Source organism: Cyprinodon tularosa, unplaced genomic scaffold (assembly GCF_016077235.1).
Source record: "Cyprinodon tularosa strain WSP-4 unplaced genomic scaffold, ASM1607723v1 ctg102, whole genome shotgun sequence".
Lineage (NCBI taxonomy): Eukaryota > Metazoa > Chordata > Actinopteri > Cyprinodontiformes > Cyprinodontidae > Cyprinodon > Cyprinodon tularosa.
In genome coordinates, this window is record NW_024037805.1 from 1,367,011 (window position 1) to 1,393,932 (window position 26,922).

At 37.9% G+C, this 26,922-nt stretch overlaps 2 protein-coding genes across 2 annotated transcripts; one reads left to right on the forward strand and one right to left on the reverse strand.

The window, feature by feature from the left end:
- Nucleotides 1-211: 211 nt before the first annotated feature.
- sdr39u1 (short chain dehydrogenase/reductase family 39U, member 1) lies at nt 212-10,373 on the forward strand. Its single transcript, XM_038279561.1, has 6 exons — nt 212-367; nt 1,461-1,567; nt 1,763-1,845; nt 6,066-6,187; nt 6,289-6,441; nt 9,885-10,373. Exons 1-6 carry the CDS (start codon nt 352-354, stop codon nt 10,316-10,318), a joined length of 915 nt encoding a protein of 304 aa, XP_038135489.1. The 5' UTR covers nt 212-351; the 3' UTR covers nt 10,319-10,373.
- Nucleotides 10,374-14,284: 3,911 nt separating this feature from the next.
- Nucleotides 14,285-26,917, reverse strand: mettl17 (methyltransferase like 17). Its single transcript, XM_038279572.1, has 14 exons — nt 26,736-26,917; nt 26,008-26,149; nt 25,589-25,738; nt 24,248-24,335; nt 24,083-24,164; nt 23,622-23,695; nt 23,447-23,541; nt 23,302-23,372; nt 20,937-21,044; nt 17,729-17,797; nt 17,599-17,649; nt 17,405-17,497; nt 16,624-16,820; nt 14,285-14,667 (listed from the first exon to the last, which is right to left on the reverse strand). The coding sequence occupies exons 1-14, from the start codon at nt 26,802-26,804 to the stop codon at nt 14,568-14,570; spliced, it is 1,389 nt and encodes a 462-aa protein (XP_038135500.1). The 5' UTR covers nt 26,805-26,917; the 3' UTR covers nt 14,285-14,567.
- Between the last annotated feature and the right edge of the window lie 5 nt (nt 26,918-26,922).

A 26,922-nucleotide genomic window follows, 5' to 3' on the forward strand; every position in this document is an offset into this window, starting at 1 on the left:
ATGAGAGGATTTGAATCTTATTTTGGTTTTGTTAGTTTTTGTTTTATTGATTTTGTTTTGTTCAGTATAAGTAGGTATTTGCCATTCAGATTCACATTCCATCCAGTTGGTGGCGGTAATGCACCATTTCGTTGCGGGCCAACCGCCAATAAAATCCTATAAAGAAGAAAAAGAAAAATTACGGAGAAAAAAAAAAAAACTACAACGTCCTACTCGCAATGTTTTCTTACGGAACGCCCATTGGTGCAAAAAGGCGTTATGAAAGATTGAGGGACACTAGCAGAGGAGCAAAATTATACAAGCGGCGGCGTCAAGGGATTTAAATCTTGTCCTGAGAGGAAACTTTTAACCATGAGGGTCTTAATCGGTAGGAAAGTTTTTTTTCCCCCCAGTTCTGTTTATTTGTAGATTGTCAAAAAGGTCGAATCCTGCAAGCTAGCTTATGAGGCTGCTAAGCTAAGGTTAAAACTGCAGACAGTTGCTAAATTAAACATATATTAAATGCAAACAGTCAATCACCTACGTGTAAAAAGCTGCTGTTGAGTTAAGTAAATAAATACACGCAGTTTTAAAAGAAAATCTGTTAGTATGTAAGCTAAACTCACTCGTGTTTTGTTTTGTAAGCATGCATAATACGCATGCGCACTTTATTTTATTATTCTGCTTGATTTTTAGGGACGTTGATTAAAATACATAATGTTCTGTTATCAATACATCGATGGATACGATCTATTAACTTTAGTTTTATTAATATCGTTTTAGTTTTAATTTAATATCACTTGCACCACTACCTGGTGCACAAGCAGTAGTGAATATTATTACTTTGTCTTTCCATTAATCCTGTCTTCCTTTTTGGATATTTTAATTTCTTTTAGTTCTTATATACAGCACTTTAGTTTTTAAACAGTTTAAACAAAAATAAAACATTGGTTATGTTAGTAATATTAGATCAGCAAATGCACTAATTTCCTATTTTCCCATAATTTCCTATTCCCTATACCAGGGGTCTGCAACCTTTCATATCCAAAGAGCCGTTTTGCCCAGAGTACGACCAAATAAAAGTTGTTTAGAGCCGCAAAATATACCATGACTTTAACTAGAAAACCTTTTTTTTTTTTTTTATCTTGTATAGGAAATTAGTTGTTGCCATCTCAAACAATCAATTCATCTATTTTTAATGTTAAAACGTATAATTTTAAAGCTAATTCATAGAAAAATGTCTCTTAAAACACATTTCTGGTTCTTTTAATCTCATTCTTTTCCAACTTATAAAAAACGCTAAAGCTATTGATACCGGTATATATTATAGTAAATTATTTAGATCTTTATGTACATTTTAACCACTATCAAGAGCCGCTGGAGAAGGTCCAAAGAGCCATATGTGGCTCCGGAGCCGCAGGTTGCAGACCCCTGCCCTATACCTTTCCTATACCTGTTTATTTGACTGGTGTGCCTCTCAGGAGGAGGCTCTGGATTTGTGGGTCGTGAACTGACGCGTCTTCTCAGAGACAAGGGCCACGAGGTCACAGTGATATCCCGTCAGTCTGGTCCAGGAAAGATAACATGGGTAAGATCAGCAGCCTCAGTTCCTCCATGTTACATCCTACTGATTCTGCAGCTGAAAGGTTCTCCCAGATGATGAACAGTGATGGATTTTTTTTTTCTTTTTCTAGCTTTTGATCACTAGACTGTTCACCATGCATCTCTGTAAATCAAGATAACGTCATAAATCCTTCAGATTGTACTTTTTTCACTCCTGCAGGGCGAACTTGAGTCTCGCGGCCTGCCGCCATGTGATGGTGCTGTCAACTTGGCTGGAGAGAACGTTCTTAACCCTCTCCGATGGTGAGGTCTTTTCCTTATTACTCTAGTCCAGAGGCCACAGATTAGGAGGCCGCTGTCCGGATCCAACCGGATTTAAAACATTTAGAAATTACCGCATGCTGTCCGACGACAGTGTCTAACTTCACTTGCACCACTTCTCCTGTTAACATGGTAAACCCTCCAGAGCGTCCGGCACCAGGCCACACGTGATACAAATTAGCCAATGAGCTGTATCAGTCTGCTGTTACTTTTAGACACAGCAGGGAAACCTGTGGCAAACAGGGCGATGGGAAAGAAGGAGAAGATGATGAGAAAAATAAATAAAGTCATAATTATCACTATGATAGAGGAAAAATTGTAGCTCTTTATTCTATATGGACTGAGTGTGATCTTAATATATAGACTTCCACCCTCCATCCATCCTTATTTGATCATCCTTCCTTCCATTGGTCCATAAATCTACAATGCCTTGTGAAAATATTTGGCCTCCTTTACTTTTTGCCACATTCCAGGCTTCAAACAGTAGGATATCATTTTTTTATGAAGAATGCACAAGTGGAAAACAGTCCTCAAGTGGAACTAAATTCTTTGGAAATTTTAAACTATTTCAACAAATTTCAGAAATTGGGTGTGCAGGATTATTCAGCAAGGCGTTGTATCTGTCAATCTCTGTCCGTCTGTCCATCCATCCTACATTATACCTCTGCTCACTTAAATTTGCAACAAATTAATTGTAATTGTATTTGTTAAATTGTTGTACGAAAACACAGGGAACGTTGTAAAATTCAGTTTAGGAAAATAGAAATTAGTAGGACTGACACGATTAATCTGATTACCTACTGATGGTACACAGACTCTAAATAAATCCCACGTCTATAAGAATAACTTACCTACAGCAGTGGCAGCTCCAGAGGTTTCTCTCTTCAGGGGCTTAAAGCATAAGAATATAACCGAGGGTGCTAAGAATCATCCTTTCTTCCCACATTTTATACTAAAAACAGATGCAAAGAAAAAACAGATGTGTCTTCACGACTTAAATCTGCAAAAGTCACTAATAAGATGTATAATGAATGTGTGGTGTTCTGCTTTTCAATGAAAACAATTAAACACATGAGTAGAGTGTAGTGTATATAAACTGTAAAGATCAATTCACTTTATTTTGTTTCCCCAGATTAGAAAAAAAAATAATAAAATGAATTCATTGTGAATTCATCAGCAACATCTGGTGAAGTAGATGTAAGGTTATACATATGTCAGTTATTATTAAATGTAGAATTACCTGTTATTAAGACATGGACCAATTGAAATTTATGTTTGTTCTTGTTTTTAATTAAGCAAAACATTGTAATTAAGTAGATGGGTGAGGGCTGAATCAAAGAAGTAATAGTTTATAGAAATCAACAGTTGAATATAAAAGCATAAATATGACCAAATTAGGTTGTGTTATCATGTGACTCTGCAAAGGTTGCTTTAAAGTAGTGATGGTGAGATGAAGCCTCATGACGCATTGAACCGTTTGACCAAATTGCTTCAATGATCCAAACAGTTCACGAGGCTCTATGTGAACATGTCACCACTTACTGGTGTAATGCAGAACTACAGTTAGTAATAAAATCTGTTTTTTTTTTTTTTTTTCGCAACTGTTTTTCTTTTTTTCCCCTTTTAAGTTCCCTTGAAATTATTAATGGTTTGTGTGTATAATAAAATTTCTTAGAACAATCATTTAAGGTTCACAGTTTTTCTGCCATTTTAGTGAAATAAACTCAAGCAGACAGTGAAAGTGTTTGTGCAAATTGGGCAATGATGAGAAAAATGAAAGGTGTTAGTCATTTTTATTATTCAAACATGTTTTTTGTTTTAATCAGGTTGGAAGTTGTGTTCAACCAATCTTTTGACTAAACCGGCCTAATTTACCCAATCTATATTTTTACTCGGGCAAAACAATGCAAATTAGTCTCATCAGCCAAAATAATTAAGTTTAATCGTAACTTTTAAAAGTCAAGGACAAGTCTTGAACCATCAACCTCTAGAGTGGGAGCCTGTCTTGTACAGATGACGCCACCTATGTAGATAACCGTAGAGAAGAGAAAATACTTGTAAATACTGACGTCTTAACACTGGCTTTGTCTGGTGGTTTGCTCAAATTTTGATCATTACATTGTTTATTCTAACAAAATTAGCTTTAAGCAACTAGATTGGTTGGAAAAACAACCAATCTATTCTTAGAATCTATCCAAACTCTATCCAACTGACAGCATCTCTCCTCCAAACTCCCACATCTTGACTGAACACTGAGACTGTTTAAATTCCTGTCAAAATTCTTGCGCTTTCTGAACTGCTTCCCGAAGCGGTCACGCGAAATCACGTTAGCGAGGCCTTGGACCTCACCAATTTTGGCCCCTCCTCTAAATGAATCACGCCTCAACACGCGCTTCTGGGAAACGCCCCCTCCACTACTCGACACACGCCTCGAAGCCTCGGCTCATCTCATAACAAATCACTACTTTAAAGTATTGTTAATATTTTCAAGTTAAATGAAAGGTTTGAAACTCCCCCATGAATATTATGATAAATACTTTGAAATTACAGGACTGCAAATCATTTATGAAATTATGCTAATTCATATAAAAACATTGAAAGTATTTTAATAAGCTTTACAGTAATTACAGTAATTATAGGCTGACAATTCAAATAATAAAAAAAAAAATAAAATCAGTCATGTTTTGAGTGCATCTATAGAAGAGGTTCTACTAACATAGTGTATTTGTATGAATTTAAATAGTTTAGAACAGGGGTCTGCAACCTTTCATATCCAAAGAGCCGTTTTGCCCAGAGTACGACCAAATAAAAGTTGTTTAGAGCCGCAAAATATACCATGACTTTAACTAGAAAACCTTTTTTTTTTTTTATCTTGTATAGGAAATTAGTTGTTGCCATCTCAAACAATCAATTCATCTATTTTTAATGTTAAAACGTATAATTTTAAAGCTAATTCATAGAAAAATGTCTCTTAAAACACATTTCTGGTTCTTTTAATCTCATTCTTTTCCAACTTATAAAAAACGCTAAAGCTATTGATACCGGTATATATTATAGTAAATTATTTAGATCTTTATGTACATTTTAACCACTATCAAGAGCCGCTGGAGAAGGTCCAAAGAGCCATATGTGGCTCCGGAGCCGCAGGTTGCAGACCCCTGGTTTAGAAGTATGTAATTAACTTCTAATTGGGACTGGTCGTGGGGAAAATATCAAAATAACCACATGTTTAATAATAACTTTGATAGAAAAAGATTGCATCAAAATTTTTCTTATGGGGTTTATGAGTTTTCCAGGGGGGGCTTTTGCATCCCCTAGCCCCCCCCCCCCCCCCCCCCCCCCCCCCCCCCCTTGGCACTACCATTAAAACTACAACAAATAGAAAGATTTCAAGTTTTTTATTTTTATTTACGATATATTTTGATATATAAAATAAAGAAGTTATTTTCTAAATTCTAAACTGATGTTTATTTAAAAATGTTGATTTACATTTTTTGTGTAAAGATAGCTACAGCTCTAGAATTACGCCATGAACAGATTCTAAGTATTGTTTACCTGAAAGCTACTAATAAATTTGACTTTTCTGCATCAAACTTTGCGATTCTTGTATAATCCTTCAACTGTTTCAAGAATTAATCTGTTCATAACTGAACCTAAAGCCGTTTAAATTGATTGAAAACCAGCTTAATTGAAGAGCTTATGTTAAAATTTTTTACAAGAGGCTGTAATAATTGTGATGATATAAACGATTAAAAAGTTTTAAACTTTATTAAAATAACATGTATTAGAATCACATGAAAGATTATGTCTGCTGTAAATTAAGCTACTTCGCATTACCTAGCATCTTTTTGTATTTTAATGAATTGAATCCTCCTGTTAAAAGGGAGTTTTTCCTCTCCACTGTCCCTACAAGCATGTTTAGTGTGAGGGATTGCCTTCGAGTCAATGAGTCGATGCAATCAACTGGTTTTCCTTAGATAGAAAACTTTGAATCAATTTAACTGGATGATCTGGTTGAACTGTAAAGTGCCTTTAGATGACGTGTGTTGTGAATTGGCGCTGTTGAAATAAGCTGAATTGAATTGAATTAACCTATTTTAGTGTTTGGATGAATGCCTCTTAAACTAGTAAAAACTTCTCCACTAGTTTGTAGTTTTTGGGTTCAGTTGCTAAATCTTTAACATTAAATTTTCTCTTTCAAGGTGGAATGAAAGCTATAAGAAGGATTTGTTCTCCAGTCGTATCGACACAACTAAAGCTCTGTCTCAAGCCATCGCTGCGTCTTCCAGTCCGCCTCACTCCTGGGTGCTGGTTTCAGGCGTTGGTAAGAGTGTCTCTCAGTAACTGCTCGCCGATCTGCTGCAAGAGGCAAACGTGAGGAAGATTTCTGATGGGCTTTGTCTGTTCTTTCTCATCGACCGACAGCGTGCTACAAACCCAGTCTGACAGCTGAGTACACCGAGGACAGCGATTGGACGCCATTTGACCTCCTGTCACAGCTCGTCAAAGAGTGGGAGGCAGCGGCGTCCCTTCCTGAGAGGGCAGCGAAAACCACCAAACAGGTGGTGATTCGTGCCGGTATGTGTTGGTGAAGAAAATAAGGGAGATTTGTTTATGCCACATATCATTTAGAGTAATATGCTAAAGTTTCAATTTAGTTTATTTATATATCACTAATTCACAAAAGATGCCATCTCAAGGCTCTTTACAGAGACAATGCAGCCAGATTAAGGAAAACCAAGTGACTGCATCCAGTCACTGAATGGAAAGATAGAATTCCTGGATTGAGGCGACAAATTTTCGCTCGCATTTTGTCGACCTGTGTCAAACAACTCAGCAATTGATCCGGGTTAAAATCACATTCAAACTGCTCAGCTCTGATAGGTATTAGTGTTGTACCGATACCAGTAATGTGTGGGGCCCCGATCCAGCATTAAAATGGTGCTATCGGTAGCGAGTACCAACAAATAGGCAGTGATGGGAGTAACGGCATTGAAAGTAACGGTGTTACTAACGCCGTTACCTTTTTTTAAGTAATGAGGTAATCTAACAAATTACTTTGACTGTAACTATAACGCAGTTAGCATTGCAGACACCCCGTTACTGCGCGTTACTCAGGTCGCACAATGAACCTTTTTTCATGATAGAACTCGTGCGCGCCTTGTCATTAGAGAGGAGAGGATGAGAATGGCTGATGTATAGTGAGATTCCGTCTGTCAGTTGGGTAGGTGGGTGTTTCTGCTGGCGGGTGTTAACGTACAGCACACACAGAGAGATGGAGAGTGAGGAGGATCCAGCAGCAAAACAGCGTTTTCCTGATGGAAATACCGGTGTTATGTCGTGCTGCGTTTCCCCATCAGATACGGTTCCCCCTGCATCTCCGCACAGCGCAGGCGGCATTATTCAAGATACATAGATGTTGCAGTATCTATAACAATTAATAACTATTAATTTCTAGGGTTGTCACGACACTAAACTTTTCAACTAAATACCGATACTAAGGAAAATATTCGATACTCGATACCATTTTCGATACCACAAGGATAAAAACAAAGACTCCAAAATTCTATAGAAATATTTTCATTAATAAACAAAATACAATAAATAGATAAATAAATACAATAAATAATATTTTGAGGATGTATGCTGTGCACAATATTAAGCAAGCTTGATAAAAAACTTATAAAATTAAAATTAAGTGTTCCTTCCTTGGCTATGCTTTGCACACATAACAATGACACTAGCCCAACCGGTTAAGAAACAAAAATAATTCTCAGCAGCTGCACCTGTTACAAAAAAAAAGTCTGAAACTGAAAAGTGCACAGAATTATTCAATCACACAGTGTTCAGAAAGTGCATTGTCCTCTATTCTGCACTTTAGATGGATGACTGCTTAGGTGCCACTGGTGGCGACACTGTATCGATACTTTTAAAAACAAGTATTGTATCCGGATACAACATTTCAGTACCGATACTTTTTTGAGTATCGATACTTTTGACAACCCTATTAATTTCATACACTCACCAGATCTGAAAGCCCTGTTAAAATACTTCACACCCATGAGTAGAGGCAATGCAGCCTGATGATATTTACACCGCATCAGATACTGTTCCCCACATGTTAAGCAGGGGGAACGCTATTTGACGGGTTTATAGGCCCATCAGATAGCGTTCCCCCCTGATGTCATTTACGTTGAGTTGCAATAAATGCAAAACTCTCTGCAGGTCCTTTATGGGAGAATTATCCTGCCATAATGCAAGAGCACATAATTTCAATTTGAGAAAAGAATTTCACCTTCTTGCACTCAAAACTTATAATGCTCACACTCAAAACATGCGCTCTCTCTCAAATATTTTCTCTTCTCTCTCAAATCTTTGTTTCTTCTCTCAGATTTAATGCTTCTTGCACAGATATTTTCTCCTCTCACTTGCTTCCTTCTCTTCGCGCACAAACAGCGCTCTGCTGGAGTCTCAGTTACGCTCGCAAACCCGTAGGCTCTGCTTGTGGATTTTTTTTGCTCTCTCTCAGTTTGGATCAGATCGTCGCCTAGCAACCTTTCCAGCCAATAGAACGACAGCCTCAGAAAGGGTGCGCTTATCTAACTCTACTGAATTACCTTACTCGGTAGTTACCTTACCGACAATAAAATGGTTTTTTCATTTAAAAAGCTATCCATTTTCAGACGTGACGTGATGTGAACAGAAAACTCCCGCCTCAGAGTTGCTTGTCAGAAGAAAAAAAAAAAAAAGTTTGCTAGTCAGGGCAGATGCTAATTCTGCCTCAAGCAGAAATTAAGTGACTTTTCATTGGTGATTCTTGAATCGCCCTTTATTATTTCCTTTTTTTATTTTCCTGATTGTTATTTTTCAGCTTCTTATTTTAATAGCTTTTAAATTAAAAAGCCATTTTATTGTCGGTAAGGTTTATCACAGGCACACTCAGTAGAAGAAACAAAGATTTGAGAGAGAAGAGAAAATATTTGAGAGAGCATGTTTTGAATGTGAGCATTATAAGTTTTGAGTGCAAGAAGATGGAATTCTTTTCTCAAATTGAAATTATGTGCTCTTGCATTATGGCAGGATAATTCTCCCATAGTCCTTGTCTTTGTCGTACGCTCTATTCAGCTGGCTTTTGAAACACACGGCGAGAAGGTGGGGGCCGGGTGGCGAGGGTTACGGCTGCGAGAAACGCAGAAGTAAAGCAATAGTTACATTTACTAGTAACTAGATACTTTTATTGTGGAGTAACTCAGTTAGGAACTCAGTTACCTTTGTGGAGAAGTAACTATAACTAATTACTTTTTCAAAGTAACGTGCCCAACACTGCTAATAGGGCACCGATACCATTTTGAGAGCCATAAGTTTATTCAACTACTGTCACCCATTCCAGGAAGGCAATAAAAAGTTCTGCTGGATTCACTTTGTATTAGTCTGTTTTTCCCTTCTTCAAAAAGATAGGCAGCAGCTTGACAAAGCCATGATGGCAACTATTTTACATCCAAGTAGTTTGTAGTTCTTCATATATACACACACATCAATGCACCATCAGACAGATGGTATCAGTATCTGCCAATACTGCACAGCCAGGGTTCGGACATCGGGGCCAAAAAAATGATATCGGTGCAACACTAATAGGTATACAGTGGGAACACCTTCACATCGCCCAGCCCTAGGTCCAATCAGAATATATTAATGATCAGTTTTGATATTCTTATTGTTCAGTTTTACAGTTTTTGAATTCTTAATAATGTTTCAACTTTTCAGGAGTGCAGGATTTATATGCGTGGAAAGATTGGAAAAAAGTAATGTTACTAAACATGAGTGGCTCTCCGTCACTCATTTGTATGTGTGTAAATGTAGCTTTTGGAAGATAAAAGTTTGGCGACTCCTGATCTGTAGCAACTACTAGTTTCAGAGCACTTTTCTGTCCTGCAGTTTGGCTGAGGACAGCCAAAGGGACGGTTTAGAACTAAAGCCCCCAGGTCGGATGGTCTTTCACTCCTTCCTCCTTTATCCACCAGGGGCAGTATTGGGTCGTGACGGCGGCGCTATGAAGCAGATGCTGCTGCCCTTCTGGCTGGGGCTCGGGGGAACTCTGGGCTCTGGAAGACAGCCGTTCCCTTGGATCCACGTCACGGATCTGGCAGGAATCATTGCTCGATCTCTGGAGCCTCCTGCCAACACTGAAGTCACACACTCCTCACCACAGGTGTACAACGGAGTAGCACCCGCGTTCGCCACCAACTATGAGTTCACCAAGGAACTGGGTCGAATTCTGAGGCGGCCCACAATCTTTCCTGTTCCTGAGTTCGTCATGAGCGCCCTGTTGGGCTCCGAGAGGGCCGTGATCCTCACTCAGGGACAGAAAGTCCGACCCATGAAGACTCTAGAGTCTGGATATCAGTTCAAATACCCAGACTTGACCTCAGCACTGAAACAGATTGTAGGGAGTTAACAGATGCTGAACTTTATGATTGTGTTTCATGAATAAAAACTGTTGATTAAAGCTGCTCAGATTGCAGACAATTTGAATTTTATTTCCACAATACATTAAACTACACTAAAAAGGTATTTTCAAATAAAAGAATCTATCAGATTTCTTCAGACTCTATTATAGAATTCCACTATGATCACTATGAGATAATGCATATGTCTGATTAGTGGGTTTGTTTACAAAGGAAAAGGTAAATAACATTTAAAAGCTGCAAATTATTCCCATTTTCCACTTAAACGTTAAAGGTTTGCATTAGAATCTGTCACCTTTGACCATCAAATTGTAAAATTTTAAAACGGGACATAATCTTCTCATGTTGAACCCAACCAGCACTTATCAGAAGTTCCTGTTGCTCTCTGCTCCATGCAGCCATTAACAAAATATCCAGTTTTTGTAGCATCACTTTTTTCCCTTAAGTCAATTTAACTTAGGGAGGCGGTATGAACACAGTAATGCTAAATAAAGTTTTAATAAAGTATTATATGTAGTAAAGTAGTTAATGCAGAGAAAAAGAATTTCAACATTTTTGCTTCGGATAAATTCAATCAACTTTTAACATCAAATATAAGCTCTCTTTTCACCTAAAATGATGCAGATTGAAGCACTTAGCAGGAGGCTGCATCTTCAACCTAAAGCAGGGGCACCCAAGCATTTCTGCATAGGCAAACATCTGACAAGTTTAAACTAGACACAAAAATATTCCCTTTTTTTTAAACATATATAAAAACACAATCATAGTTCTGTTGTAAAATTATTAAATAGTGTTTTAATGAAAGACTGATTTCTATTCTGAAAGGTTTAGTTAACATTTAAGATCACAAAGCTAAAAAGGAAAAGCAAAAAAAAAAAAGAAGAAAGGTTTGATTTTTTTTTTTCAGTTTTTGTTGTAGCTTACATTTATGTTTTTGATATTTTGAATTTGAAACCAACTTTATTGTTTTGTTTGAAAATTTCGCTGTTAAATGCATGTTACCACCAACAGCCTGGACCAGTGAATTTAATTTGAGCCATATTTAACTTTTGCTCAAGGACCACAGAAGATCCTTCCAATGGCTAAATATGGCCTCATTTTTAACACTGGGGTTTAAGAAGAGCCCAACTGCTATTCTTTATACTTCTTAAGAGGTTAGAGTCTTTTGGTTTTTACTTGCACTCGACTTCTCTGGGTAAATACCCCAGATAACCATGTTATCCTCGACTTTAGCGACAGGAATAATATCCAAATCTTGGGGCCTATTTAATGAAAGCTTCATTCAGAAATCCCAGAATAAGGATAAAACCAGACTCCAGGTAGCGTGAGGAATGCATCCTTGTTTCATCCGTTCCACAAAGACCAGGCAGTTCCACTTCAAAGCATGGTGTATGTAATCAAACTAAATGCTGGTCTGTAGATTTCTTCAAGAGACTAAAAGGTTGATCACAGATTCATTGATTCAGCAAACAACAGATCCACTAAATGCCTAAACTGCCAGTTAACGAAATCCGGAGCATCATTTAATTGTAATGTATCTTCCATCCAACACACCAATAACCTCGGGAAATGTTGCATCAAAAAATGAAAGTAGTCCAGCTGTTCTTTTCAGTGATGTGAAGTCTAAATCATGTTACATCCAATATTGTAGAGTCCCTCCTTGATATACTTTAATCTTCCATGGCCAGGAAAGTTATGAAGATGTACCTATCTTCCTTTTAAACCCACTTCTGATGGTGCATTTAATCGTTTCTTTGCTAAGGTTTTCAGCATCTCTTTCTGCATACAGGAAAATATCATTAGAGGAAAATGAGCCCAGATCAGATCATCTGTGAGGTGGTAAAGGTGTGGCTCTGCTCTGTGCGATGCTGAATGTTGGACCCAGTAGTCTGCACAGGTAGCAGATGTCCTCCCTAGAAATACCTGCTCATGCAGGTAATTTAAAAAAAACAACAATCAAATATAGGCATTTCTTTAATACCTTCAACACAGCAGGAATCCAACAAAGGCCTTTCTGTCGAACTTAGAACAACAGCCGTCTTTAAAAAAAAAAAGAACAAAAAGCAACGTTCACAGAAAACTATAAGGTTAAAGATAATAAAGGCCAGTGATTCCCAACCAGGAGCAATGATTTGATCTGCAGGAGCTATGTGAAAACATTTAATATTTTACTTCCCAGATAAAGAAATACAATAAAATAGGACTGGGATGTTTTTTTTTATCAGTAAGGGCAACATAAACCAAGATTTGATCAACAAAAAAAGATTCAAATCAATATTTTCATGAAAGACTAAAGTGGGTATCAGTGCTTTGCACCTGCACGACTTCTCTGTGAGCTAGAGCAGGAAGCAGCGCAAAGTCAAAGAGAAGAAAGCACCAAAGCAGCTGCATTCAAGGCTAAATGGATAAAACATCCCATTACTGGGGATTCAGGAGGGCAGACGTTTCATTAACACAGTGAATGGTGAAACCAAAGTAAAAGTGTCATATCTGAAGATCATTTATTCATTTCCCCCCCCCTGATTTATAGGAGACTTGTTCAGAAGAAATCCAGCTTCTGTTAAAAAAAAAACGTAGATTTGTAACTTGATTTGATTTTGTATTTATTCCAGTACTTATTCACTTTCCAGGAAACAAATTTATTTGAAATGAAATTAATGAAATGTCTGAGCATTAAAGCTTTATTTTAAGAAATTAAATGAATATTTTTTGTTTTATGCTCTATCATACTATTTTTGGAAAGTAAAATGTTTGATGGGGGAACAAGGAGGTAGTCCTGGTGTGATAAAATGACCAAGGGGGTACATAAGTCAAAGAAGGTTGGGAAAAACTGGTATACGCTACCATCATAATGTTAAAATATTGAAAGTAATTTAATAGTATTTATTAGTGTTTTTATATAATGTAGAGAGATGGGGTACAGACATCACTGAAAAACCTCATTGCTTTGATACATATGGCTTTTATTGGAATCTGAAGGGGACCAGGATGCATAACAAGAATATAAATCATTGGGTCAGATGCTCTGGCCCACAGTCCAGTCACAGTAGATAAACTATCTGCCTCCACCGGCCAATGATCCCAAGAAGGAGAGAAAGTCTTTGGTTTGTGATCAGTGTCACCTGACTAGCTTGGCCAGGAGCAGGCTAGCGGTGCAAGTTAGCATGGTTCCATGAAACCAAAGTGAAGTAGAGCTCCGGAGTGTTTCAGCTACTCTCAACGAAACAGATATTTTCATCTGGAAAGTCTGGATGTTGATGGCAAGTTTTATTTTGACCAGTGGTGTCAAAAATACAAACATTTGTTACTTAAGTAGAAGTATAGATGCTGCAGTTTAAAAACACTCTGGTAAAACTTGAAGTATCAACTTGACCTCTTTACTCAAGTTAAAGTGAAAAAGTATGTGCTCCAGAAACTACTTAAAGTGTAAAAATATAAAGTAACCTTTAATAAAAACAGCCAGATGCCACTTTATGAATTAAAAGCTCAATTTTACAACTATTTAAACAAAATTATTTGAGATAGGACCAAGGATGAGGGAGGTCTTGTTGGTCTCCATCTCCAGATACGCTCTCGTCTGTGTCCGACCTTTCAGACATTTCAGCATCTTTTTCTGAATCCTACATTGCAGCATGGCATAGACAATTCATGTTAGCAGTTTGAAGAACACCTGCTTGCTTCTGATGATTTCCTTTAGCTAACCAATGAGTGTTTGCGTTAATAACCCATCCAATCACACTAGTTTTCACTAGATGTTGGTGGCGCCAATGATCTGCTTGGGTGGCGCACATGACGTGAAATAAATATTTATAAACAATTTAAACGAAGCCAAGAGTAACGAGTAACATTTGTCTTAAAAATATAAGGAATAGAAAGTACAGATACTTGTGTGAAAATGTAATGAGTAGAAGTATGAAAAAAAATAAGTAATGGAGTAAAGTATAGATACCTTAAAATTGTACTTAATGAAGTATTTGTACTTTTTTACTTGACACCTCTGATTTTGACATTTCTAAACTTTCATTTGATGCAAAGTAAGACACAAAAATACAACATCCAAATACTTATGGACTACAGTTGGGGAAACCAAACATATGTAAATGTTTAATAGAGACCTATAGACTTCCTGTAGTTTAGCAAACAGACCTGGAGTAAAACACTACAGCAGACGATCTGCCTTTAGATTCTGAAGGGATTTCTGTTTCCAAACAGTCCAGAATTAACTAGTTTCCATCTGGATCATCTCTCCGAGTTGCTGTCGATCTCCTCTTCTTTGACGTGTTCAATGACTGGCAGCTGATCTCCCCAATCGCTGTTCCGAGCGCAGCGGTACACATCTCTGGAAAAACAATTATTTCACATCAAAATAGCACAGAATATATGTATCAGAAAGTAGTCAAACATCTAAAGAAGGCATCCCCAAAGTCGGTCCTGGAGGGCCGCTGTCCTGCAGGTTTTAGAGGTTTCTCTGCTTTAGCACAGCTGATTCTGATGATTGCAGTTCAGCAAAAGCCTGTTAATCAACTATTAATGGAAATCAGCTGTGCTGGAGCAGGGGAACCTCTAAAACCTGCAGGACAGCGGCCCTCCGGGACCAACTTTGGAGATGCCTGATCTAAATCATTATTATGTCATAGCTGATTTATTCTAAATGGATTAATGACATTTTATCCAATAAGGTAAGAAATAAATTCTGAAATGTCATGTTTATTTTTTTAACTTTATGAGAATAAAAATAAAACAGTGGGCCTGAGAACTTTTCCTGATAAGAATTTATGAAAAAATAACTTTCTACCTAATAATCAATTAATCAATAAATCGTATTTATTTCACATTTTAAATGTACACTTATTTTCAAATGATGAATATCATCAACTTGACATCACAGCTGAACACCGAAGGTTTAGCAATTACCAGGGCGGTGCAGCTCCCTCTGCAGCTTTAAATGCCTTTTTGACTCCGTGATTGCCCGTCTAAATTTATGTTGGTTCCGTATACCTCCTAGACCCAGCCAGGGGATGCAACAGAATCAGACAAGGTGTTTTTTTCTTTTTCCTAACTTGTGACTTTCTGTCAGTGGGACAAAAATGCAGCAAACCAGCAGAACTTATATCTGACTGCACTGGTTCCCTCTGCGACTAGCTTGCCATTACACCGGCTGCCAATTTCCAGCGAGCCTGCACTGCTGCAGACTGGTCCACTCGCCCTACTCAGCCGGATTGGGATTAAACCCCAATCTCGGGGGGGGTTACCGCTGAAAATGACACAATATGGAAGTTTTACTTCCTCCGTTCTGTTAGTGGCACACTTGCACGCTCTAATTCAGTATTGTTTTCTAGCTTTTTTTTAGCATTAGCAGATATTTAACTTACCGTAATTTTCGGAATATAAGCAGCACCTGAATATAAGCCGCAGGTTTTTTCTGTTTAATTACCATATGATTCATGCACAGAGAGGATTGTCGGGAAAGAGGCAACTGTTTGGGGAAGCTCCTATTTATTAACATTTCAACACAATTGAATTGAGACAATTCTTCCTGCTGGCGTCTCCAACGTACTCTTGATTGATGACTCGTTGATTTCAAGGTTACGTGCAGCGGTTCTATTTCCTTTGTTTACTGCCAAATTGACTGCCTTTAACTTAAAAGCGTCATCATATGCATTTCAACGTTTGTTTTCCGTAATGAGGGTGTCACACAAACTTGACACAATGTCCAAGTTTGCGCTCACAATGTCCGTCTTTCTTTGAGTTTGCTTCCGGAGGTACCGTATTACCCTATTGGCCATTAGCTGTAAAAGTCTATAGATAAGCCGCATTGTTATATAAGCCGCAAGGTCAAAAAATGGTCGAAAAATGGGGAAAAAGTTTACCGTACTTTTCGGCTTATAGTCCGAAAAGTACGGTACTTGTCCAAAAGGAAAGCAGCTTCACCAATCTTTACCTTTTTTTTTTTCTTTTGGCTTGCATCAGAGAAATTGTGCGAAAGAAGAAGCCATTGCGAGGCTCCAACACGCAACTAGGATCTGGGAACGCCTGTGATCCATTTCATGTGAATTTAAACGCTGCAGAGCCCTTTCTTATCAACGTTAGCATCAAAACTAGAAGTAAATATTTATATATTTTGGACCCATGACAAGTTTTTTTTTATTTTGATGAAAAAATATTTTGAGGAAAAAACTTGTAGTTATGACCTTTAAGTCATTTAGCTCTGGGTTTATATTAAGGTCTACAAACTAGCTTCAGTCCACTGATCTATTTAACCAGCAGCTTTCCCTCTCTTCCAGCCGCTTCTTACCGGCTGTGTTTCCGTGCCGTCACCACCATGTGCTGCAGCTGCCCATCCGAGCGGCACATGTGGCAGTGGACGTGTCGGGTTCTGCGCAGCACTGGTGCGATCAGCCTTCCCCAGTCCAGACCTTCTGCTCCTGCCTTTGCTGGTTCTGTTCGGCTCAGGATCAAGTAGCTGAACTTCTCTGTCTGACACTCATGTTTCTGAATACAGAACAAATGGATGGAGGAAATATTTAAATGTTCATTTATTTAACTACTGTAGTGGGCATAAAAAGTATTCAACTATTTACTCTAGTTAAATAAACAGAGATCCAAAGATTTCACTCAGTCTGCACTTTAGTTTATATCTTTTAATCATACAGCCCTTATGGCACAGTATTCAGCCCCGTTCTGCCTGAGCAGCGTTCGTTCCCCCTTACTTACAACAATAGAAAAGTAGTCAGAGTCAAAACAAATTACAGCCACTTTGGTTAAACAGTAACATGTTAGGAATAAACCTTGAGAAAGAATGTGGTTTGATTTGGGAAGAAGCTATGTCTGGTCTACAAACACTCTAACAGGGGAATTGTGTGGCCTTGCAGGTAAAAACAGACTGAGTGAAAACCTTTATAGTGAGTAAAAAGGATAAATGAATATATAAAATAAGAGAAATAAACTGAATATTTGACAAAAGTTGTATCAAAATTAAAGTATTTACTACCATCAAATGTATGACTAACCACAGACATAAAACAATTGATCCAATGTTCTGTATTTTTTCCCTCTGTTAGCAGGTTGGGTCTTACCCCTGGCAGAGGTAGAGGATGGTAGCGCTGCTGGAAGTTGCAGGGTGTGATGGGCTCCTGGGCCAGTTTAGGACAAACCATTTCATGAGGGCACTGAATTAAATTAGACGATAAAAAACAAGTCAATAAAAAACAACCATGTTTGACTCTGCTGGCTGAGATGATGACTGATCTTTGAAGGTTTTTCAGCCTACCGGTGCAAACATGGATGCTGGTCGAGGGTCATGAAGGACCTTTTCCTGTTTCTGGAGATCGACCATTAGGTTTATAAGACTGATCCATCATCACAAAATAACAGGAATAATTTATTAAATACTCAAATACCTTTAATAAAGACTCTCTGGCCTCCATCAGCATCTGATGACCCTCTTTGGTACCATTTTCCACCAGAACCTAAAACACAGATCGTATCATATAAACAAACAATGAACTGCTGGTTGTAGTATTATTATTATAGTAGGAGTACTTTTATTTTAACATTAAATAAATTATAAAATATAAATTCTATTACATTTTATACCTGTTTTATTTTAAATAAATATTTAGAAATTCTAAATATTGGCTGCATTAAGTAGAGTTAAGTTATTTATCAATTTCAACTGATTATTTGAAATGTATTGAATATAAACTTTAATCATATTATTGTAAAAGACATTTAAAACATTGAATGTAAGTTTATCTTTGCCTCTTAGAAGTTATGCTGGTAATTTTTATCAACATTTAAAGTTTTACTAATATTCTTCTTGATTCGGTGCCGGAGTGCGCCATTTTTAAAAAACTGAGGAACAACAACAATGGAGAAATACGACGAAAGGTTAATCGGTCTTTTTGCATACTATTAACAAAGACTCTTCCGCTTTAATGTCTAGCAACTCTAGATCCATCTCCATGACCGTGATATTTTGCAGATGTGCCATTGTGGTTTTGAAAGATAAACACCTGCTGGCGCCGCCAAAGTTCTCGTGACCATCCGCCGAAGTTCTCGAATATGCTCCCCCTTGCACTCTGGTAGGAAACTACTGTGCGTCTCTAGAAATTCCAGACCGACGGTGCAGAAGCATACCATTAAAACTGGTTCGCGACCAGACCCAAGCCACATTTGATGTGTGCGGTTAAAGAAGTATAATCTGCTCTTTAGCCAACGACCTGAATGACTTCTACAGTCCTGCAACCACCAGCCATGACACCTCCCCCACCTCAGCTGGGGCCTGGGCGCCTCTCACGATACCCACCTTAAAGGCCCATCCCTTCTCCCCTCCTCCCACCTCAGTGACAACTCTTTCCATAAATTAGAGAGATGTTAATAAACTCTTCTGAAGACAGAACCCCCGGGAAGCTGCTGGACCAGATTCTGTGTCTCCATCCACACTGAAGCACTGATCAGCTGTCTCCATTGTTCACAGACATTTTAACACCTTACTGGCGACATGTCATGTTCCAAACTGCTTCAAATCCTCCACCATTATCCCTGTTCCTTGAAGCCAAGGACATCAGGACCTAATGACTTTAGACCCGTCGCCCTGACCTCTGTGTCACACCTGAAAGAGATCACTGACCCCCTCCTGGACCCCCTACAGTTTGCCTACAGAGTCAACAGGTCTGCAGATGACGCTGTCAACTTGGCCCTTCACTACATCCTCCAGCACCTGGATTCCATAGGTACCTACGCCAGGATCCTGTTTGTGGATTTCAGCTCTGCCTTCAACACAATCATCCCAGCTCTGCTTCAGGAGAAGCTCCCCTAGCTGAGTGTGTCTGACTCCACCTGCAGGTGGATTACAGACTTCCTGTCAGACAGGAAGCAGCACATGAAGCTGGGAAAACACATCTCTGACTCACAGCTCATCAGCACCGGTTTCCCCCCAGGGCTGTGTTCTTTCTGCTCTGCTCTTCTACACCAACAGCTGCACCTCCAGTCATCCGTCTGTCAAACTTCTAAGTTTGCAGAAGACACCACTCTCATCGGACTTATCTCTTATGGGGACAAGTCCGCCTACAGGTGGGAGGTTGACCATCTGGTGACCTGCTGCAGGGAGAACAACCTGGAGCTCAACGTTCTAAAAACAACGTGGATGGTTGTGGACTTCAGGAAGAACTCATCCCCAGCTATCCCCATCACCCTCTGTGACTCCACGGTTATCATTGGGAAGTCTTTCTGCTTTCTGGGAACTATCATCTCACCTCCTCCATCACCATCTGGTACGCTGGTGCCACCGCTAAGGACAAGAGCAGACTGCAGCGTGTCATCCGGTCTGCAGAGAAGGTGATTGGCTAAAATCTTCCATCTCTCCAGGATCGGTACGCCTCCAGGACTCTAAACCGCGCAGGGAAGATTGTGGCTGATTCCTCATCCCCAAGCCACAAACTATTCCAGTCACTTCCCTCTGGCAGGAGGCTGCCGTCCATCAAGACCATAACCTCACGCCACACCACCAGCCTTATCAACAAGGACCACCTTTCTACATTAACGCACAGTCTACTGTGTATATAGTATATAGCAGGGGTAACCGATTAAAAATCAGCGGGGTCCGAATAATGAAAATCAACAACTAGTAAAGGTCCGGAGCCATTTTTAGTTATAATCTGTTACTTTAAACATAATTTAACACTGAAATAAAAAGCAGTTTTTTATGCATTCATGTTATACATTGAATTTATAAATTAACATATATTTAAAAAAAATTTTTTTGAGAAAGAGAACAACAATCTTTCACTTTGGTATATCGACAATTTTGTGATTCATATAGTTTATAAAACACCTGAACTGACCATTTGAACTGACAGCAGCTCATTGGCTAATTTGTATCACATGCTGGACGCTCCGTGTGGCTTTACCATATTACCAGGAGAAGCGGCGCAAGTGAAGTTAGACACTGTCGTCAGACAACGTGGTAATTTATAAATGTTTTAAATCAGGTTGGGTCCAGATCCGGACTGCGGTCCGCTAATCTGTGACCTCTGGTATATAGCTATGTACTATATATAGTAAATAGTATATTGTATATAGCTGTAGATTCTGTTCACATATTTAATTTGTCTGCACCATAAACACCAAGTCAAATTCCTTATAAGTGCAAACCTATTTGGCAATAATCTTGATTCTGATTCAATTACTAATTTTAAAACTAACCTTAAAATCAATTTTAATCTTTGGATTTTGCCAGCATGAGACTCTCTGTTTTGACACTTGTGGCCTTTTTTTTTTTATTTGGTTTTATTTGTTTTAATCAATGTATTATATTTGCTTGATTCCTTTACATTCTGTTGTTTTTAAACAATTTTAACTTTAAGTCATATGTATTTTGTGGCAGCTGTGGTTGTTTTCGAGGGCTTTATAAATAAAGTTGAGTTTATCTGGGGGTTTTTTGGACCACAGCGTGCCATTAATTGTGTTGTGTAAATTGGCTCGTCTTTCAAATAATAAAACTGTCAATAAAAAGTAGAAAAGCAGCATCATTTTAACACGTGGCTCTTCCCTTGCGGCCAGTTTCAGAGCAGTAAAGCCTGTTGAACATTGAAAGATTCAACCAACCAGGTAAGAATTGGTCTTCCTCCACAGAGTCACCACTGCCTCCTCTCGGTCCACGCCGCTGGGAAGCTCTGACAGAGTAAAAGCTGCAACCACCAGATCAAACTGCACCTGGAGAGACAGAACCTGGAGCTTCAAGGCCTTCATTATAATAATAATCTGCAAAGCTGACATTTACAAATGCAGATTTTAATCCCAGATTTTGTTTAAGTGTGTTTTTAAGCTCACCAAGTTAAAAATGTGTCTTGGGCAATGAATCAATTGATAATATTATTTATCTATTACTGTAATAGATTATTAATATCATCAAACCGTACTGTACATTTTTAATTATTCTAAGTTGGTAAAAGTTGTGTATGAGATGCATGTTTTACAATTTGATCATGTTATTGTTTATATTTCATGTTATTATAATGTATGTTTATTTTTAATAAGTGTAGTATTTATTATATTATAATGGAAATTAGCTTTGGCTATAAACTTTAAATGCAGCACTTGTTTGGCCACTATGTTTGCCTGTACTGTCCATCAAATAAAGATGAAATGAAAATAGGTGGAATTTATTATGTGTCTTTTACTGTTGCCTGGGTTGGTGTTATAAACTGGTTATCAGTCATTAAATAAAAGCTTGAAAAAATAAATAAAAAAAGGTCAAAGGTTTGGAGATTTTTAGGTTTTAGGATTTGCAGCAGAAAAAGACTAATGCTAAATAATTTTTATGGGAATTATAATTATATTATCAACTGAGGCACTTTAAATGTTATTATTGGGATGAGTGTATTTAATGATACTATGCCTTAACTATTTTAAGTTATTTTAGTTTTTGCAATTAGAAATAATCTGTTGATTATTTTTTAGATTAATCATTTGCTAATCAGATAGCCAAAGGTTCCTTAAAGGAGATTTTTTTTTTATTGAACCAGGTGAAACTAAGCTTTTCCACTTGAGGAGTTCTGGATAGAGCATACTGACAGAGAAAAAAAGATTTCTTATCTTAAATACAAAATGTTTACTTTTTTTTTTAACAATCTTGGTATAATTACTGATCTAAGTGGGTTGTTTTGTCAGTTAAAGACATGTTTTAGAGTCTCTATACTCCAGTTAATTGTTTAATAAATTAGTCGATGATTATTTCAATAATTGAATTATCACGATTAATCCCATTAAATGTTTCAGCCCAAATATATATATATAGACACATAAACCCCCATTTTTGTTTTTGAGTGTGTGCGTCGGGGCAAGTGATGACACTTCTAAAGGTAAAAAGAATACTAAGACTCTATTAATTAGAATCTGTTAAATGGGGCTCACTTTGTAAGATTAACAGTAACTTTTGGAATAGAGACCTTTAGTTAGCTTTCAAACAGGTTTTTTTGTAAGCCAACCTTTCAAGTTTTCAACCTTTAGCTTAAATGTGATGCTTTCATTATCTGTAAATGCAGAACAAACAGAAATAAAAGTTCTAAAACATTAGGCTCTGTGTAAAACAACCCATATAATGTGTTTCAACTAATGAACGTAGGACTGTATTGATGAGGAGCTCATCATCTGTTCTGTGTACATATAGAGCAGGTTTAATTTTGTCCCTTTAAGGCACCATTACCAGAAGGTTCTCTTCATGTTGGGACAGAATAGAAACTAAAATAACCCAGACCCCCCGTCCCTAAGTGAGGTCTAGAAGCACAAGATCTATATCCAGGCATTCAGCAAAGATCCTGCTGCATGGCTGGACAACTGATTGGATCAATTAGATGAGCCCTTGGATGATACGTTATCTACTGTAAATTAAGTTGGAAAAAAGTTAACAAGTCAAGAAAAAAAAAGGAAAAAAGCTAATTGAAAAGTTAAAAAGTTAAGAAGCCTAGTTAACAATTATATTTAAATTTATAAACTAAAAAATGTAAGTGCCAGTATCATCATTAATGCCTCTAAGGTTATGTTGGACCAAAAAAAAAAATGTGTTTCTTTCACTCTGACTGTTTTTCATGAATTTTGGGCAATATATTGCCTGAATATATTTTTCTTAATATTTTCTTAATATATATTTGGGCAAGATGGCGTTTCTTGTTATTACATGGACATTAATTTTTGCCATCAAAATATCCATTTTTTTTTTATGTTACAAAGGTAATAAGGTTTTGTCCTGGTTTCCAAAAACACTATTGGCTTGAAAAATTTTCAAAGTATTTCACTGAATTCTCTATAAAGGGTTAACAGAATAGATGAGAGAGAGTGATTATGTTGCTGTAATATCAAACATATTATGGATCTTTAAACATCTTTCACTAGGTGGGCCAAAAAGTAGTTGTCTAATCAAGAGATCTGTTAGTGCGACAGCCTGGTTTGGGTTTTTCTGGGACAAACGTACCTTTGGAGAGACGGGAAGAAATTGTCTGAAATAGACATTTCTGATGTGAGGTTTGGCTCTTTCATTGTCGCCTGCAAAGCAGAGCAAAGCAGACCAATAAACAGTCGTCGCTTAAAAAGACTTGAATTTAAATTCATCCTTTTACCTTTGAGGAGTCGCTCAGCTAAAACATTCATCGGTGCAGAGCTGTCCACGCACACCATCTCCTTCAAAGAGTCGCCCCAACATGAATGCGACGCCCTGCAGACAGGAGGGAGACAATCAACAAGCTGTTGGTGTGTTTAATGCAGACAAAGGTTTAGTTTTCTTTTCTAACCAACCAGGCGACGGTTCCTAAGCCGGAGCCGAAATCCAGGAGGGAGTGAGGAGCAAATGAAGGATCCCTCTTTTTAATCTAAAAAAAATAATAACAGTAAAACATAGATTTTTATAATCTGGACACTCTCTTTCCTCAACCATCCAAGTGCAATACACTACATAACTGTTAATTTAAGTTATTGTTTTGCTATAGCCCTCTGTATTTATTTGTCTATCCTCATCCCCCAATACATCTTCCTACATCTTATTTAATTGTTTTTATTTTTCTATTGTATATACTGTGCCTAAACATCCTCTATTTTCTTGTATGTCTATTTTTTTTTCCTGCTACTGGAAATACAATTTCCTGAAGGGAGTAATCCCAAGGGATTAATAAAGTCAAGTCTAAGTGTAAGTCTAAGTCTAAGTCTAAATTCAGAACTGGTTCAATCAGTTCAATGAGGCGTCATCCTGTTCAATCTACCTCATTTAGAGCTCTCCTCACTGCTGCATAGCCTCCAGCCAGCCGAGCCGCCATGTACACCACGCCCAGCTCTTCTTCGTACCTGAAACCAGGGTGGACATACTTATCTACTGAAGCTACGACATTCGGCGGCACAAAGATCAAGGCGAATGCTTGCTGTGTTACTTCAAGGGAGTCCAGCGATACGTGGTTCTTCTGAGCTCAGACAACACTTTCTTCCTGATGCGATCCTCGAGCAGTTGCTCATCGAAATCTGCAAAAATATCACAGTTAATGCCTCCTCCTCCTCCTTCTCCTCCCTCCAAGGTCGTCAGACTAAACAATTTTAGAAAAGTCTTCCTTCCCACAAAAATAGAATTTTTTATTGGGATTTTAGCCGATAAGGCGACACAAAATGACACATACAAGTAAAATTAAGGGAAAAATTATTCCTATTTTTTTTTTTTAAATGCTTAAAACTTGTGGCTTACATTTTGTTGTATTAACGCCCTAAATTGACTTCTAAAGTAACTCAACTGAAAGAGCCTTTTAGATGCACAGATACAATTGTCATTATTAACGATGTAGTATTTTCATTGTTTTATAATTTTCCCTCATAAGTCAAGTTTTAATTATCTTGTCCATTGTGTTAAAATAGCACCTAGAATATAAGTAATGTAACAAGGGGTAAGATTATTTCTTTAAAGGGGAACAGTGTTAGAGGCTTGCATTAGAGAGACACAGACAGCTGCGGCTGGAACAATGCACGCAGCTCCAAGCTGAATAACAACAACGGTCCTTTTTTTTTTTTTTGGATGCTGATTTTGCTTTATTCCAATACCTAAGGCTAAAAAATAAAATAAAATACAGCTCAGAAAAGGAACTGGGGCTTATTTTAGCTTAAAAACCAGCAGTCTCCCTTTGTTTTGTAGATTTTTATGTTATTATAGGTGTAAAAATTCTACATTTTGTTATATACACTGATTCTGAAAATTAGTGCAAAATACTTGCCTCATAAATGTTTTGTGGCCATCAAAATACTTCAGTGTTATTCGATGAGTCAAATAGTAAAGCAAAGCATAGTAAAAGCATTTGGCACATATGGAGATTTTTGGAGACGCCGGTGACACCAAAAGTTCAAAGCCCCACAGCTCTGGAAATGTTATAGCCAGAGGTCTGAAATCTTCTGCATTTGTGGTTGACATGATGTGGAACAAATGTAATAAAATGAGACCTGCCTTTTCTCAAAAATGTATTTATTACTCCTGTTTAAAAACAACCTATCATTTTTCGAGAATAAGAAAAACAACTTTGAGTCATGTTTGAACTGATGTAGCTTGGTCTGTGTTTACTCACCCAATTTTGCTTTCAAATATTGTATTGTACATTTAATTTGGGCTTACAGTTCCTAAGTTATTTGCTTTTCCATTTGGGTGTGCAAAATAGGCAAGAATTTCCCGAAATTAGGTGAATGTTAAGTTAAGGAATAGCATGCAGTAAGATCATAAAATGGCCTCAATCCTTCACCTCCGATCTTCTGCATGGCTTTCTCCCAGAGTTCCTTCTCCAGGCTCACAGCTTTCTGCCTCAGGGTCAAATCTTCAACCGCTCGCTTCCGGCTCCAAAGAAAGTTTGTGAGCTTCTGAACGCGCTCTGGAAGCTGTGGCACTTGTGCTTCTATATATGGAAACATAAGACTGATGTGTGAGAAAGCAATCTGTCCAACTGCTGAATAAAGAAGGTGTAAGGTAAGTTAAGGCAAGACACATATTAGGAAGGACATAAAAAAATTCAAAGTGATTTACACTAATTAAATATAAAAGAATGAAAATAAAATCAGAATAAAAGCGAGTTAAGATTAAAAAGTGATAAATGCAGATAGTAAAGCAAATAAAGCAGTTCACCAACAAACATAAAGTACCGTAGTAACGTAGTAGTAAACCTACTGTGAATAATGGACTGTGCAGCCACCTGGAGCTCTTCGGGTAGCCGCACAGTCTTCAGGTTTGTCACTCCTGGGTGCTTCCTGTGAGGTTCTCCTTTCAGGAAATCTGCCTTCGGCTTTGGTTGAGCTGCTGCACTCACAGTCTGGATGAAAAAAAAAAAAAAGGTACCAATGATCGGTTCCAGCACTTTAACTGAACCCAGCCTAGTCATAAATGCATCAGCAAACTCATAAATTAACAAAACCATACAATGGATTGATGCTGATCTAATTATCCCTTTTTGGAGGGGAGTGGAAGCCTGGTGGTTAGCGCCCCACTCCCACAGACTGCCACTGTGGGTCCCTGAGCAAGACCCTTAACCCCACACTGCTCCCCAGGCGCCCCACAATGGCAGCCCACTGCTCCCCAAGGGGATGGGTTAAATGTTAAAGGTTCTTTTCGCTGCCCTGTACTTGTGACAGTGTAATAACAATAAAAAAGCTGTAATATAATTATTGGATCAGGAAAATAAAATGTAATCTTACAGATTTTAGATATAGAGTCCTACATTTATAATTTATTATATATGGATAGGACGGGTGTAGAACTAGCCAGGTGACACAGAAGAGGGTAAATGACAATTAAATAAAAAGTAAAATGTGTTTAAAAGGCAACTGTTTCATTAATCCTGTCATCTGACCTCCACTGTAAACATGCTGCATTCAATGACACCCACTAACTTCACCCACCCTGATCATCATCTTCACCGCCGCCAGCCGCTGACAGAGGGAACAGGCCCCGTAGCTCCACGATGCCATGTCCTCGGTGTCACAAAAACAGACTTCAATTGCATTAAACTAAACAAGTGTTATCCACGCTTTTGTAAAGCACACTCTGCAATGGCCGAGTCACAGCAAAATAAGTCCGATCAACGGC